General features: G+C 42.3%; 1 protein-coding gene across 7 annotated transcripts in view; it reads left to right on the forward strand.

Moving 5' to 3' along the window:
- Window positions 1-13,463, forward strand: part of LOC129857585 (growth factor receptor-bound protein 10-like) — a 78,816-nt gene that overhangs the window by 60,458 nt on the left and 4,895 nt on the right. For 6 of the 7 annotated variants that reach the window (XM_055925998.1, XM_055925999.1, XM_055926002.1 and 3 more), the window contains 10 exons: window positions 2,972-3,128; window positions 6,118-6,233; window positions 6,794-6,868; window positions 8,177-8,314; window positions 8,641-8,751; window positions 11,883-11,978; window positions 12,219-12,293; window positions 12,601-12,717; window positions 13,067-13,133; window positions 13,247-13,334. In XM_055925998.1, coding sequence (XP_055781973.1) covers window positions 2,972-3,128; window positions 6,118-6,233; window positions 6,794-6,868; window positions 8,177-8,314; window positions 8,641-8,751; window positions 11,883-11,978; window positions 12,219-12,293; window positions 12,601-12,717; window positions 13,067-13,133; window positions 13,247-13,334 — 1,040 coding nt within the window. Of the gene's footprint in view, window positions 1-1,723; window positions 2,018-2,971; window positions 3,129-6,117; window positions 6,234-6,793; window positions 6,869-8,176; window positions 8,315-8,640; window positions 8,752-11,882; window positions 11,979-12,218; window positions 12,294-12,600; window positions 12,718-13,066; window positions 13,134-13,246; window positions 13,335-13,463 lie in introns of those variants that run through there. The other variant, XM_055926003.1, reaches the window with a different exon arrangement.

Below are 13,463 nucleotides of genomic sequence, written 5' to 3' on the forward strand. Positions count from 1 at the left end.
AATAATACGATGTAAAAGTGATGTAATAGGCATAGTGGTGTAGTACTGGTTGTGCTATCTCATTCCACATAAGGAGTGTTAGCTGCTGGCAGTAGTAGTGTGTCCTGTTGTAGTACAGCATGGTAGGTATGTGACATGGGGTTTTCCCCACTGACTCACCAGGCAGGCCAGTAGTGAGGTAGTGATAAGTCAATGAGGAGAGGGGTGTGGCTGCAGTGACAACTGGAAGTCTAGTATAGTGGCATGTACACTACACATAGCCCTACTTACTACTATCACAGAACATTCGTTTGTCTCTTCTTTTCTCTCTCTTTCTCTCTATTTCTTGTTCTGTCTCTCTCTCACCTCACTCTCTCTCACCTCAGTCTCTCACCTCTCACTTTTGTCTGTCTCTGTGTATCTGCTCTCTTTCACTTTTTCTCTCCCTCCCTCCCTCCGCTCTCCCTCTCTCTTTCACTCTCTTCCTTTACTTATCTCTCATCTTTTACTATCTCTTCCTCTACTTATCTCTCATCTTTCACTATCTCTTCCCCTCTCTACTTATCTGTATCTTTCACTATCTCTTTCTCTCTCTCTCTCTCTCTCTCTCTCAATAAATTTCAATTTAAGGGGCTTTATTGGCATGGGACTCTTTCTCTTGCTCTCTGTCTCTCTGTCTCTATCTCCCTTCCTCCCACCCCCTCCTCTGTCTGGTCATACTCCCCTCCCCTGTCACAGCCCCGCTCTCTTTAAGGCTTTATGGTGCTTTTAAGACAACTGGAAACTCTGATAAAAAATTGCGGTAGAATCGTAACGTCAGTGATCTTCAGGTCGGAATGTCGGAGCTCTAGAAAGAGGCCTGAGTTGCTGACTTGGAGTTCCCAGTTGTCTTGAACGCACTGAAGTCGGAAGTCAGATTTCCCAGTTTCAAGTTCCCAGTTGTTTTGAACGTGGCAATAGTAGTGAAACCCTAAATCATCCTCTCTGACCACTATGGCTGCTTCCTGCTTCCTACACTGGAAGGAAGGGAACCATTATCCTCCTTCTCCCTTCAGCATAGTGTTTTGTATATAGATATTGACCCATTGAGATGAGAGGATGTTGAAAGGACATCGGCTAAATGTCTACTCCAGGCGGGGTGGGGCAGAGCCTTTGTCAGTCCAGTCAGTGGGGTATTAAGTATCTGAAGTAAAACAAAAAAAGAGGGGTGGGGGGCGAGCCGAATAGTGAACACACTAAGTTTCCGTGTTTTGTTCTTTTGAGAGAAAGAATGTTGGCATGAAGCTAGACTCGAGGGGAGGCCAACGAGAAGTTCAAGTACTCAGGTTTGTTTCATTTAGCCCGTAATGAGCCTTGCGCTGTCGTGAGAGAGATTTCTGACTGCAAAGTTCAAAGCTGAGCCACGGAGAGAAAAAAGAAAAGAAACAAGCCCTCACTTGAAACTTCAGAACATGTTGGGAGGTTAAAACGACGGCTTCTTTCACTCTGCCCCACACCCTCTTAAATGATCATTTTCACTTTTACTCAAAAAGAATCCGAAAGCTATTCAGAGCTGCAGCCTGATAAAGTTGACTGTGTCTGTGCATGACTGTGCGTCTGTGTGTGCGTGAGAGAGAGAGAGAGAGAGAGATAAAGAGAGAGCGAGAGAGGGTGTGTTTGTCTGTGTGTCTGTGTGGGAATGATTACATCAGCCTGAGCGAGCCCTATGATTGGTTAAGGAAGTGTGGTTTGATTCACTACCTAAAAGCCCATGGCTGTAACCCTTTGTGAGAGAAGCAGAGGGAAGTTGTCAGCTAGCCGGACTGGAAATAGTGCCATCTGCTTGCTCTGTCCTGCACTAGGCAGAGGAGAGGAGATTATGTGACAGGTACCATAACAGGCAGCCGCTGACAGAGAGGAAGGAACTGTGCTGTACTAGTCTTTTTTTCAACCAAGTTGAGGAGAGGGTTGTTCGTCTGTGTGTGTTCTGTGCGGAGACAGGCTCATTCCAAAAATGCCATCGTGCTCTCCGGACTGCTGCCTATTACAGGCCGTAGAGGTAAGCTCTTAGAGACATATTTAACCGCTTTTCCCTTTTTCTCTGAAGTCTGACAAAGGTTAGCTGAGATGAGGGTCAAAGTATATGCTTTAAAGGTCGAAGATAAAAAATAAAATAAAAATGTAAGATATGACGAGCGAGGAGGGAATATGTGAGAGGCTCAGAATGGATCGAAGCCCGCTTGAAAGGAGGAATCGTTTTTTTCTTTCCTGTCGAAAGAAGATATGATGTTCTGTTGTAAGGCTTTGAATTTGTTGAAGCTATAGCTGGAGAAGGGAATGAGAATGTATTTTTACAAGGCATCATGTTCAAAGTGTGCGTACTGTAGCCTAAGTGGGAAGGCTAAGGAAGCTAAATTCCTACTAAAATCTCTTTACCAGAGGAAATAGGATCTGTGCTCAGAGGGGGATTTATCAAGGCTTTATCCGTTGTTTCTATTAATGTGCTATATTCCTCTTTACAGTATCTTTCTATACAGCTTATTTCAGTATCTTTCTATACAGTATCTTGTTCTATACTGTATCGTTCTATACTGTATCGTTCTATACACTATTTTTCTATGCAGTATCTTTCAGTCAGTGGGTAATCTCTATGGAAACAGGTGGTGTGGATTGAAGGACTAAAACAGTCCCCTTAGTATTTACGCTTGAAGTATGATTCTGATGTGTCACATTTATGTTTTTAGAACCTATTTTTTCCCACAAACCGCTGCCATTGAGAAAGGATTGTATATGTCTGGTATGCTCATCAAACGCGCATGGTTATGAATGGAAGTGAATTAGCTCTTGGTATTATATTGCAAATGTTGTGCTATCTAGTTATGCTTTCTATGTAAAACTATGCCTGCCTACGCCTGAACTATGCGTCTCATCTATCTGAATTATGTCTGTCTGCCTACGAGCTTGTGTCTGGGAATAGTTCTAACATGAAAGGGCCTTTTCATTCCTCTTCTAGATTATAAACATTTTCAGCGAGGACGGCATGGGGAAAGTAGTGGAAATCCCAGCCGACATGACTGCAAGAGATCTTTGTCAGCTCCTCGTGTACAAAAGCCATTGTGTGGACGACAACAGTTGGGCACTTGTTGAGCATCACCCTCTCCTCGGACTAGGTAAGTGGCAACCTGGTGCGCTGGATGGGTGGGCTGGTGGGCAGGCTGGCTGGCAGGACATAGCATAGCGCTCCCTCCCCCCTCGGCCCTCGCTCTGTGAGAAGCCAACTGGATAATGAACATGTTCTCCTGCTCATGTTAAAGTCAACAGAGGTCTCGCTATGGAAACCAAGAGTCCTCATAAATAATAGATAGCCTACATCTGTAGCCTATATTTTCTCTTGTATATCATTATTTTGGTTAACAGTCGTTAGCTGCCTGTCTGTGCCTGCTCTTAGTCTTTTAGACGGTTTCAGAGCCTGGTGTATGGGGCACCTTATATAGTACACTACTTTTGACCAGAGCGCTATGGGCCCTGTTAGAGGAAGTTCACTATGTAGGGAATAGAGTGCCATTTGAGACGAAGTCTGAGACAACGGGCTCTTAGTTCAGGACCGGGAACTTTCCTGACATCACTCTCCCAAACCTTAGTTTGTTACCGTACCTGAGAACGGATATACGGTCACTTACAGTTAGCGATAAGAATGTACCAGAACATGGTCACGTGTAATAATATGGTAATAATATTGTAATAATATGATTAGAGATGTTCTTTATTATCTAATTCTGGACCAGGAATTGCGATCACTGGCTCATACAGGTACTTTGTTGTGTCTAGTTACTTTATAACTAGTCCCCCCCCCCCCCCCCCCCCCCCCATGCTAGTCAACATTTGTACAGGGACTTTACTTTGGGCTTATACCATAGCTGAACAGGATAACGCTAGTCTCACTGAATGTTTGATTCATTGAAATGAGGTTGTGTAAGTCAAGACGTTAAGAGTTTTGAGAAGCAGAATGCTCCAAACTTCAACCCCCTAAGGAACGAGCAATTATAAAACACATGTTGTGTCTGGGCTTATATCTTCATTATAGCAGATGGGTAAAATGAGAGTACTGTATTTCTGGGAATGTTTAGGCCTAAACACTGAAATATAGGCTACACAATATGTACGCACAACATGAAGGGTAACAATTATATGCAGTATTATTTGCAGTAATTATTTAGGTTTTATGTTGCATATGTGAAGAGGGTGTAGTTCATATTGATATGTGTGTCTGAATTATCCAGGTTTTGTATGTTTTTTTAAGGAATTTGCTAAAAAAAACGTAAATTTCCTTTCGATATCCTGAGCGCCTAATAGTCCAAAGGAAATGGCATATTTATTTAAAAATCTTCAAACTAATAACACTATATGGCAATTAGAACACAACAATATTACATATCTGAAGCACAGGCCTCTAAAGCTCTTAAAATACCGTCACATGGTCTGTTCTGATTGGTTTGGTGTCGGCGCTGCCAAAACCGTGCTAAGTGCAGTAGGGATAACCAGTATAACTTCATCCCTCTACAATGGCAAAATTCTACAGACTATGGATGCATCTCAAATGGCAATCTATTCTTATAGTGAACTACAGGGCACCATATTGCACTATAAGGTGCCATTTGGACGCAACCTCCATTCGTTGTAAAAGGAACCAGGGCTGATCTGACCTTTAGAAGCCACCTGAATGGAGCTAGGGCAGGCTCTCTATGGTGATTTGTCCACTAGAGGCAAGGCAAGGTCACTCTTCCTAATTGCTCCTTAATCTGACCAGGCCTGTCCAGATGGGCTTTGTTGTATAAGAATGACATCCAGCCAATTAGATATGTTGCTTTCCCAACCTTGCTCCCAATCCCCTCGCTAAGGAGGAAACTGGAAAAGACAGGGAGACACACAGATCCAAAATGGAGACGGAGTCCCTGACTCCCTGGTATAAAGAAGGCTAACGCTTCTGTCATTATTGAGTCGTATCTTCTCTTCAGAATGGCGGAGTCCAGAGGAGATAGTGGAAAGAGAACCCCACAATCAGTGGTGGGTGTTTCCTTAGAGAAAGAAAGAGAGAGAGAGCGAGAGAGCGAGAGAAGGCCACTGTCAGTCATCGGGTGAATAGAATAGCTGATAAGAATAATGACCAATGACCCTCCCTCAGCTTCCCCCACAAAGGGTTATAACCTCTACAGGCTTTAAGCCAGTGAGTCAGGGGCTTGACTGACTCATGGTCAGAGAGGAAGTGACTCACCAAAGAGCCTCAATAAAGGCAAGGTAGAGGTGGTACTGGATTGGCTCTCCATTTTTTGGGATATAAGTGGACTGGAATCCAACCAGGTTGCAACATCAGTATGATACTACCCACATAGTTTCTGAAAACGTCCACATTGTCTATTTCCTCTTTCTCTCCCTCTTAATGAGTGCGAGTATCTTACTGCTTGTCCAAGAAAGCCTGGGCCCTTCCTCCCCAGTCCCCAGTGTCTCCTTTCCTGCTGCCAAAATCTATTTAGGAATCCTGCTTCCACAGTTGGATGTGAAACATGTGTTCCTGCAGAGAGAGCAGGGGCCAGGCAGGGTCAGTGGTCCAGGCAGACAGCAGGGCCTGTATAGCATAGCAGCATAGCCCCACTAATTGTTTGAGAGAGGGGGGAGTGAATGTATGCTCAAGACATCGACAGGATGGTGGTGGGGGGGGGGGGTAATATAGCGGGGTTGGGGTCAATTCCAGTCAATTCAGAAAGTAAACCAAATTCCAATTCCACATGTTCCTCATCAAAAAGCATTGAAGACTTGACATCGGAATTTCAGTGTACTTCCTGAATTGACTGGAATTTAAATGGAATTGATCCTAACCCTGGAACATAGTGAGAACATGCTGATTTGTCTGCAAGTTTTGGATAAGATAAGGGTGTGTGTGGGGTGGAGTGTTATGGTGAGGGGGTGGGCAGAGTACGTTGGGAGTGGGGGATGGGGGTCATAGGCTGAACTGCTTGTTCTTTCATTGTTTGCTTTTCACCCAATGTTCAAGACATGAAAATTGCTACAAATGTTGTTCTTTTTCTTGTTAGAGAGGTGATATTGTGTCCTTATTGTAGGCTTCCATTTGGTAACTAGCTCCTTCTCTCTCTCTCTCTACAGAGAGGTGCTTGGAGGACCATGAGCTAGTGGTACAAGTGCAGGCATCCATGACCAGCGAGGGCAGATTTCTGTTCAGGAAGAACTATGCCAAATATGAATTCTTCAGAAATCCCTTGGTAGGTTGTTTTTTGTTTGTTTCCAAAGAATCCCAGAGCTCGCCTGCAGAGTTTTTGCTTGTCCTATTTATATTCTCTACATGTGTAAAACGTTATAACAAGCTAAACAGCCTGGATTTTATTTTTTGTTTACAAGCAATGCATTTCATAAATGAGTGGAGAATGTTTGGGCTTGTTAAATTTTGCATATTACCCTGAAAAATCCTACTACACTCTCACAATCAAGTGGGCCTCATCTTTCACTAACTTTATAGGAATGTACCCACTCACACTCAGAAAAATGAACAGATTGTGATAATACTGTTAGACTGGTGGATATAACTGTCCAGGACTCAGAAAGACTAAACCAGGGTCTGGGAAACTGTCCCTAAACATACTTATTTAAGAAACAGTTTGAAAAGCTATGAGACAAATGCTATTGCTTAATGTTTTTCTTCATTTTCATTTGGGAAAGGGGATTCATTTAATGTCTCTTGGCGTTCCACCTCCATCCTTCTGAGTTTCTTTTTACCCACAACCTCCTCGCTAAACGACTGCTTTCCTCTCTCACTTACCAACAGAATTTCTTTCCCGAGCATATGGTTGCATGGTGCCAGGAAACAAATGGTGCAATCGCGCCATCTCAACTTTTACAGGTATGTACCGTAGAACCGTAAAGACTCCACTACCTCAGCATACTTCAGTCTGTGTTGTGTACTGTGTCTGATCTCCTTCAAAAATCTCACCTTTGACCTCCTTGTGCATGTCTTGTCAGAGAACACTCTGTAACACTTGATGTTCTGTTGACATACGAGTGTCTCTGCACATGCAGGCCAGGCGTGCCTAACAGAAAGACAGACAGACAGACATTACAGCTTCTGAAGGGAAGCAACTGTGAGAGGAGAGTAAAGGAACGTACTGAATGTTATAGCACAGCGCTTCAGGCCATCATCCTCCCATCCTGCAGCACAGCGTAGCTGCATGGTGCCTTTAAAGACCTGAGGCTCTAATGGAATGAAGTTTACATGTTCAGCCTGCAAATGTAGTAGTGTGACAAAGCGTTATTAAAAGGCCCATAACTGGAATCCATCCACTATGGCAAAAAGCTTTTAAAATGATACCATTCCTGACATGGTCAGATTGAAGGAGCAGGCTGGTGGCGGTTCCAGGAATCCAGTGAAGGCAGATTATAAACAGTGGATCACTTAAAGGTGCACTACGCAAAAATCGCTATGCTATTTCCTGGTTGCAAAAATTGTAATAGTTAGCCTACTTTCAGTCATTATGTAGAGAATCAGTGTGCTGTCTAAACCACTGTAAAATAACTTTTCCATTACCAAAAATAATGTATTTTCAGCTGTTTGAAGCTGGTGTACAGAGCCGGGAGTGAAGGACGCAAAAGCGGAACTTAAGAACGGGAAGCAAATGAAATGGCACACATAAAACACATCTACCGCGTCTTAGACTTGCTTTCAATGAGAATGTCAGATCCTTAACTTAAATTTCTATGTCGGTTTGGACGGGTCGTCAAAAAGTGACATATTGCACCTTTAATTAGTGTCTTGTCAGGTCAGGAGACAGTGTCTGGATGTGGCAGAGAGAGTTCTGTATTCTGCAGGGCATGTTAAAACCAGTAGGTGCTTATCTTATCGCTCCAGTCAGTTCTTGCAACAACTTGCTGTCAGAATCAGAACTCCTTGTTGAATTGTCTGTCTCTATAGTGTGTATGTGTCTTGGTTGATACTGTTACATAAGACAGAACATCTGTCTGAACATTTCTCTCCCATGCTTAAAGTGGCTCATAAAAATTGGTCTCACAAGAATGCCAAGATTGTTCGTTATATAAATGTTTGTTTTCTGGCTAGGAAGGAAGGCAGTGGAGGGTTATTTCTCCGAGACCCATGGAAATGATGATATTTGATTTGTGCTAAAGCCTTCTTCTCTCTCTCTCTCTCCTTTCTCAGAATTTCTTGAACTCCAGCAGTTGTCCTGAAATCCAGGGCTTTTTATACATGAAAGAGATGGGCAGGAAATCCTGGAAGAAGCTGTATGTGTTCCTTAGACGCTCAGGACTTTACTTTTCTACGAAAGGAACGTCGAAGGTATTTGGCCAACTCTTTTCTACTGTATGCTTAGTATACTAACTCTGTTAGTATTAGGCTTGTATTGCTGAATCCTTGAGCCAATATCCCACATTTAAACTGCACTAGTAATAGCCTACAAAGTCTAATACTTTAGTTGCTAGTTAAGAGGCTGCTTGCCTCAATCATCTGTGTACATATTTGCTGCTCAGAGATGCCTGCCTTCTCTATGTCCCATACAACCACACATGCTGCTATTGATTTGAGTGGAGCTCTGCTCTCTGTTACCTCCAGGCTTAAGTTTCTTCGTGATGAAATGACATCGGCTATTGATTTATCCTCCACAGGAGCCCAGGCATTTACAGTTACTAGCAGACCTGGAGGACAGCAATGTCTTCACAGTAACAACAGGCAAGAAGCTACACAGTGCGCCGACAGACTACGAGTTCTGTATAAAGGTACGTTCAAGAGAAAGAAAGGCCTCTGCACTCGAGGCATTGCAAGTCATTCAGATGCTCATATGTTGTCTATTATTCCGCTGTCTTCTATGGAGGACAAGTTGTCTCCTATTACAGTTATTGAACAGTGTCGTGTCTAGACTGTGTCTGCTTCCCAAATGGTGCACTATATAGGGAATAGGTTGCCATTTGGTACGCATCCTGTATCTTGCCTGACGAGAGGCAGGCCTCGCTGCCATTGTGTACTCTGTGTTGACCCACTTTCTGGCTATATAATAAATGGATAGAGAGTGAAACCAAAATCTAACAAAATCCTATTTTATTCTGCAACAAGATCAGGGTTGGGTCGGTTTTTTTCTAAATGTAATCCGTTACAGTTACTAGTTACCTGTCCCAAATTGTAATCAGTAACATAACTTTTGGACACTTTTGGATTACCTCAACTCAGTAATGTAATCTGATTACTTGCAGATGACTTTCCCCTTAAGAGACATTAGAAGAAGAAAAACATTATATTACCAATTGAACAACATATATTGCAGAATAAATCAATGTTAGAGGTTACATTGCTGGCCATAAATGGATGATGCATTTTACTTTATGGGTTTGTTATGTTGGTTTCTTCTAATCCATTCTTTCTAATTTTATACAGATAATAATACAATTAGCATACAGTATTTACAGTCATTCCAATTAATTTAATATCCCTTTATCTTTAAGAATAAGGCCTAGAAATATGGAAGTATAGATTAGGCAAATTGTTTTACCTGAGCACAACCCAAAAACAAAGGACTTATTAGCCTACTCTGTTGTTTTTGTTGTCATGGAGGACTGATTGGGCTCATTGCTTCGAGTAAGAAAAATACATGCTGCTCTCATGGAATGGCATGCTTTGAGCACTTCCCGAAAAGAGCTATTTGCATGTAAAAAATGTATGCCATATGCTGCATTTGCTATAGGCCTATTGTATACGTTTTTGTTGGTGACACTTTGGTATCTGGGTAATTTTCAGCTGTTTAAGTCTAAGTGTGTGAGTTTGATCGTGTTTCCATTAGGCCCATGGGCATTTTGAATCAGCACAAATTAGATTGAGCAATAAAAGCCCCACTCATGGACTTCTTAAATGAAACTTGTTTTTGACAGTATGGAGCATGCAAAATGCAAAATACCTGCTGTTAACTTTAAAATTATCGGAATGAATTATCCAAAGAGTGTAAAGAAGATTGTTTAGAATATCAGTAATCAGTCTCTTCTGTAAAACATGGAATTTCAATGTGTTGCATCTGTAATACATTTCCTATCTGAAGTTCAAATAAACAGAAAAAAAAATCTGCTTTCACACCACTTTAAGAAAGTACCTCATATTAAGTGAGAAATCTACCAACCATAAAGACAACACTGACTTAAAAAGAACAGCATAAAAGAACAAAATCAACATGTTGTTGGTAGGAAAGAATTTTGTTCAATGAAGCATGTACTGTACACATGTAATTAAATGTACAATATCAAACAAGATAATATAAATCATAAGACAATTAAACGTACAATATCAAACAAGATAATATAAATCATAAGACAATTAAATGTACAATATCAAACAAGATAATATAAATCATAAGACAGTTAAGTATATTCTTCTGTATATCAAATTATATATACATTAACTTAATTTCCTTTAGACTCAGACATTAGTTAGAATCTAAATATTGCACTATTGCACAGTAGAGGTGTATAATAAATGTATAAAGACAAAACCCTACCTTGTGACATAGTCTCAATTGCAACTATGCACAGTAACTATAACTATACCACAGAGGAGTTTAGAAGGGAGCAACTCAAACTTTTATTCCATAGGCTGGGATCCGCACTATGCAGCTGTTGAGGGAGTGCATTTTTTCACTCGCTGTCCACTGGTTGCAAAAACAATGATTGATAGGCAGCTTAAACTTCAATTCAACCATTATTTGGTTAAAATACACATAAACATTTGTAAATAGCCATCTACAACAATCACAATCCGTAATGAGCAAATAACTAATAGAGAGAGCAGCGGTGTGATTCACATCATTGTGCTATGTCGATATCAATAATACGTGATATCCGTATCGCCCGTAGGCTACGCCACTGCTGTCGTCCTTACCTCTACGCATTTATTCAAGTTGGATCATCTTTGGACTGTAGCCTACAAAAGCCTATTCCTGCTCTTTTCCCATGATCAATCTAACGCATTTGGTGTGTCATCATAGAGGTCTCTGACTCGCTCAGGTGGAAAAACTTAAACTTACACCTTTTCTTTTTTTTTTTTTTTTTTTTTTTTTTTTAATTTTATCCCCTTTTTCTCCCCAATTTTCGTGGTATCCAATCGCTAGTAATTACTATCTTGTCTCATCGCTACAACTCCCGTACGGGCTCGGGAGAGACGAAGGTCGAAAGTCATGCGTCCTCCGAAGCACAACCCAACCAAGCCGCACTGCTTCTTTAACACAGCGCGCCTTCAACCCGGAAGCCAGCCGCACCAATGTGTCGGAGGAAACACCGTGCACCTGGCCCCCTTGGCTAGCACGCACTGCGCCCAGCCCGCCACAGGAGTCGCTGGAGCGCGATGAGACAAGGAAATCCCTACCGGCCAAACCCTCCCTTACCCGGACGACGCTAGCCCAATTGTGCGTCGCCCCACGGACCTCCCGGTCGCGGCCGGCTGCGCCAGAGCCTGGGGGCGAACCCAGAGACTCTGGTGGCGCAGTTAGCACTGCGATGCAGTGCTCTAGACCACTGCGCCACCCGGGAGGCCCTTAAACTTACACCTTTTCAATGCTGATTTGAATGTCATTGAGACAACAGAAAGGTGTCAAAGAATTTCAGAATTTCAAAGTAATCCTAGAAGTAATCATCCAGTTTTTCAAAAGTATCTGTAATCTGATTACAATATTTTGCTGGTGACATAATGGATTACAGTCCCCCCCCCCCCCCCCCCCCCCGCCAACCCTGAACAAGATCAACTATCATCTCATGGGATATGTCAGTGTACGAGGGAGGAGGGTTTTAGTACAACCATACTGTCTGAATGGTTGTTTCTAATGATGAGGTGTTTGTTTGGTCGCTCTAATTGGTTGTTGTGTGTTAATTGACAGCCCAACAAGAGGACTGAGCTGAAAGAGTTGAGGATGTTGTGTACTGAAGACGAACAGAGCAGAACTTCCTGGATGACAGCCTTCAGACTCTTCAAGGTACCAACGCCATGGCAACAAGCCCTCAATACACTGCAAAGTAGTGCCTCAGTTATACCAGAGGGTTGTATCAGATGCCAGTTCACTTGGGTTGTTGTGAGAGTCAGTTATACCATGCTAAATTGAATACTGTCAATCTTTATGAATTTGATGAATATTTTGGAAGGTTTGCTATTGGTTGACTTAACCCAAACAAAAGCAAACCTTTTCATTTGTGGATATTCTCCTTATTCTTCACAGTATGGAATAGTCCTCTATCAGAACTACAAGATTCCTCAGCAGAGAAAAACTCTGTCACACTTTTCAACACCAGTGGTAAGCCTCTCCTTTTAGCTCCTTACTGCCACCATGCCAGCCAAACTGTTTTCAACATCCAGACTCTTTCTCGGTTGTCTTTCTTGATTCTTTGTGTCCTCTATTTCGGTGATTCGAACCAGCGACCTTTCGGTTACTGGCCCAACACTCTTAACCTCTAGGTTATCTGTCCAGTGCGTTTTGAGAAGGAAGTGAGGAGAGAGGTGGACTTCAATGACAGACAATTGAGAAAGAGCCCTAGTACTGTAACAGGGCATTTTCTGCATTGGAATTGTATTGGCATTGACACTGCTTTGTCTCCCTCTAGCGGAGTGTGTCCGAGAATTCTCTGGTTGCCATGGATTTCTCAGGAAGGATAGGCAGGGTGATCGACAATCCCTTGGAGGCCCAGAGCGCTGCCATGGAGGAGGGCAATGCATGGAGGGTGAGTCTCTTTCTACAACATTACTACAATGTTACTATTACAATGGTTCTACAACAACAATACAACCTTACTACAACGTAACTACGTTACAGCAATGTTACTACAACGTGACCACAATGCGACTACGACGTTATTAAGATATTACAATGCTTATATGACCTTATGGTCTGAAAGAAGACTTACTGCTGAAACGATGGTGATTTATAAATAATCTGGGCAAGAGTGCAACAACTTTTCTTTGGGTCATGCTTGTCACAAAGCTATCATGCGATCCGTCATGCAGCAGTGCCAATGAAGTAAGAACCTTTTATTAACAAACTAATCCATGTTTGTTTGTTCTGTATCTCAGAAGAGAAGTCAACGGATGAACATTCTAGGTAGTCCCAGTCCACTACATCCCTGTTTATTAAACTCAGGTAATTCAACAACATAAGTTCTCACAATCCCTGTGTTATTTGAGTTGGCTACATTCTGTGTAGATAAAGCCTTGACCCTGTCCTAAAGCTCTCCTTTCCACTTCCACGTCCAGTTATTCACAGAACACAGCTGTGGTTCCATGGGCGGATAACGCGAGAAGAGTCCCATCGGATGATCCACCAACAAGGCCAGGTGGACGGGTAAGACTCCTCAGTCGCTCCTCAGTCTCTGCAACCACACAGCCAACCTAATATTTGATTAGGATTTATTTCATTATTGAAGTGTCTTGCATCTTCAGAATGCCCAGCCGACATGCCAATATATGTTGG

Source organism: Salvelinus fontinalis, chromosome 6 (assembly GCF_029448725.1).
Source record: "Salvelinus fontinalis isolate EN_2023a chromosome 6, ASM2944872v1, whole genome shotgun sequence".
Taxonomy (NCBI): Eukaryota; Metazoa; Chordata; class Actinopteri; order Salmoniformes; family Salmonidae; genus Salvelinus; species Salvelinus fontinalis.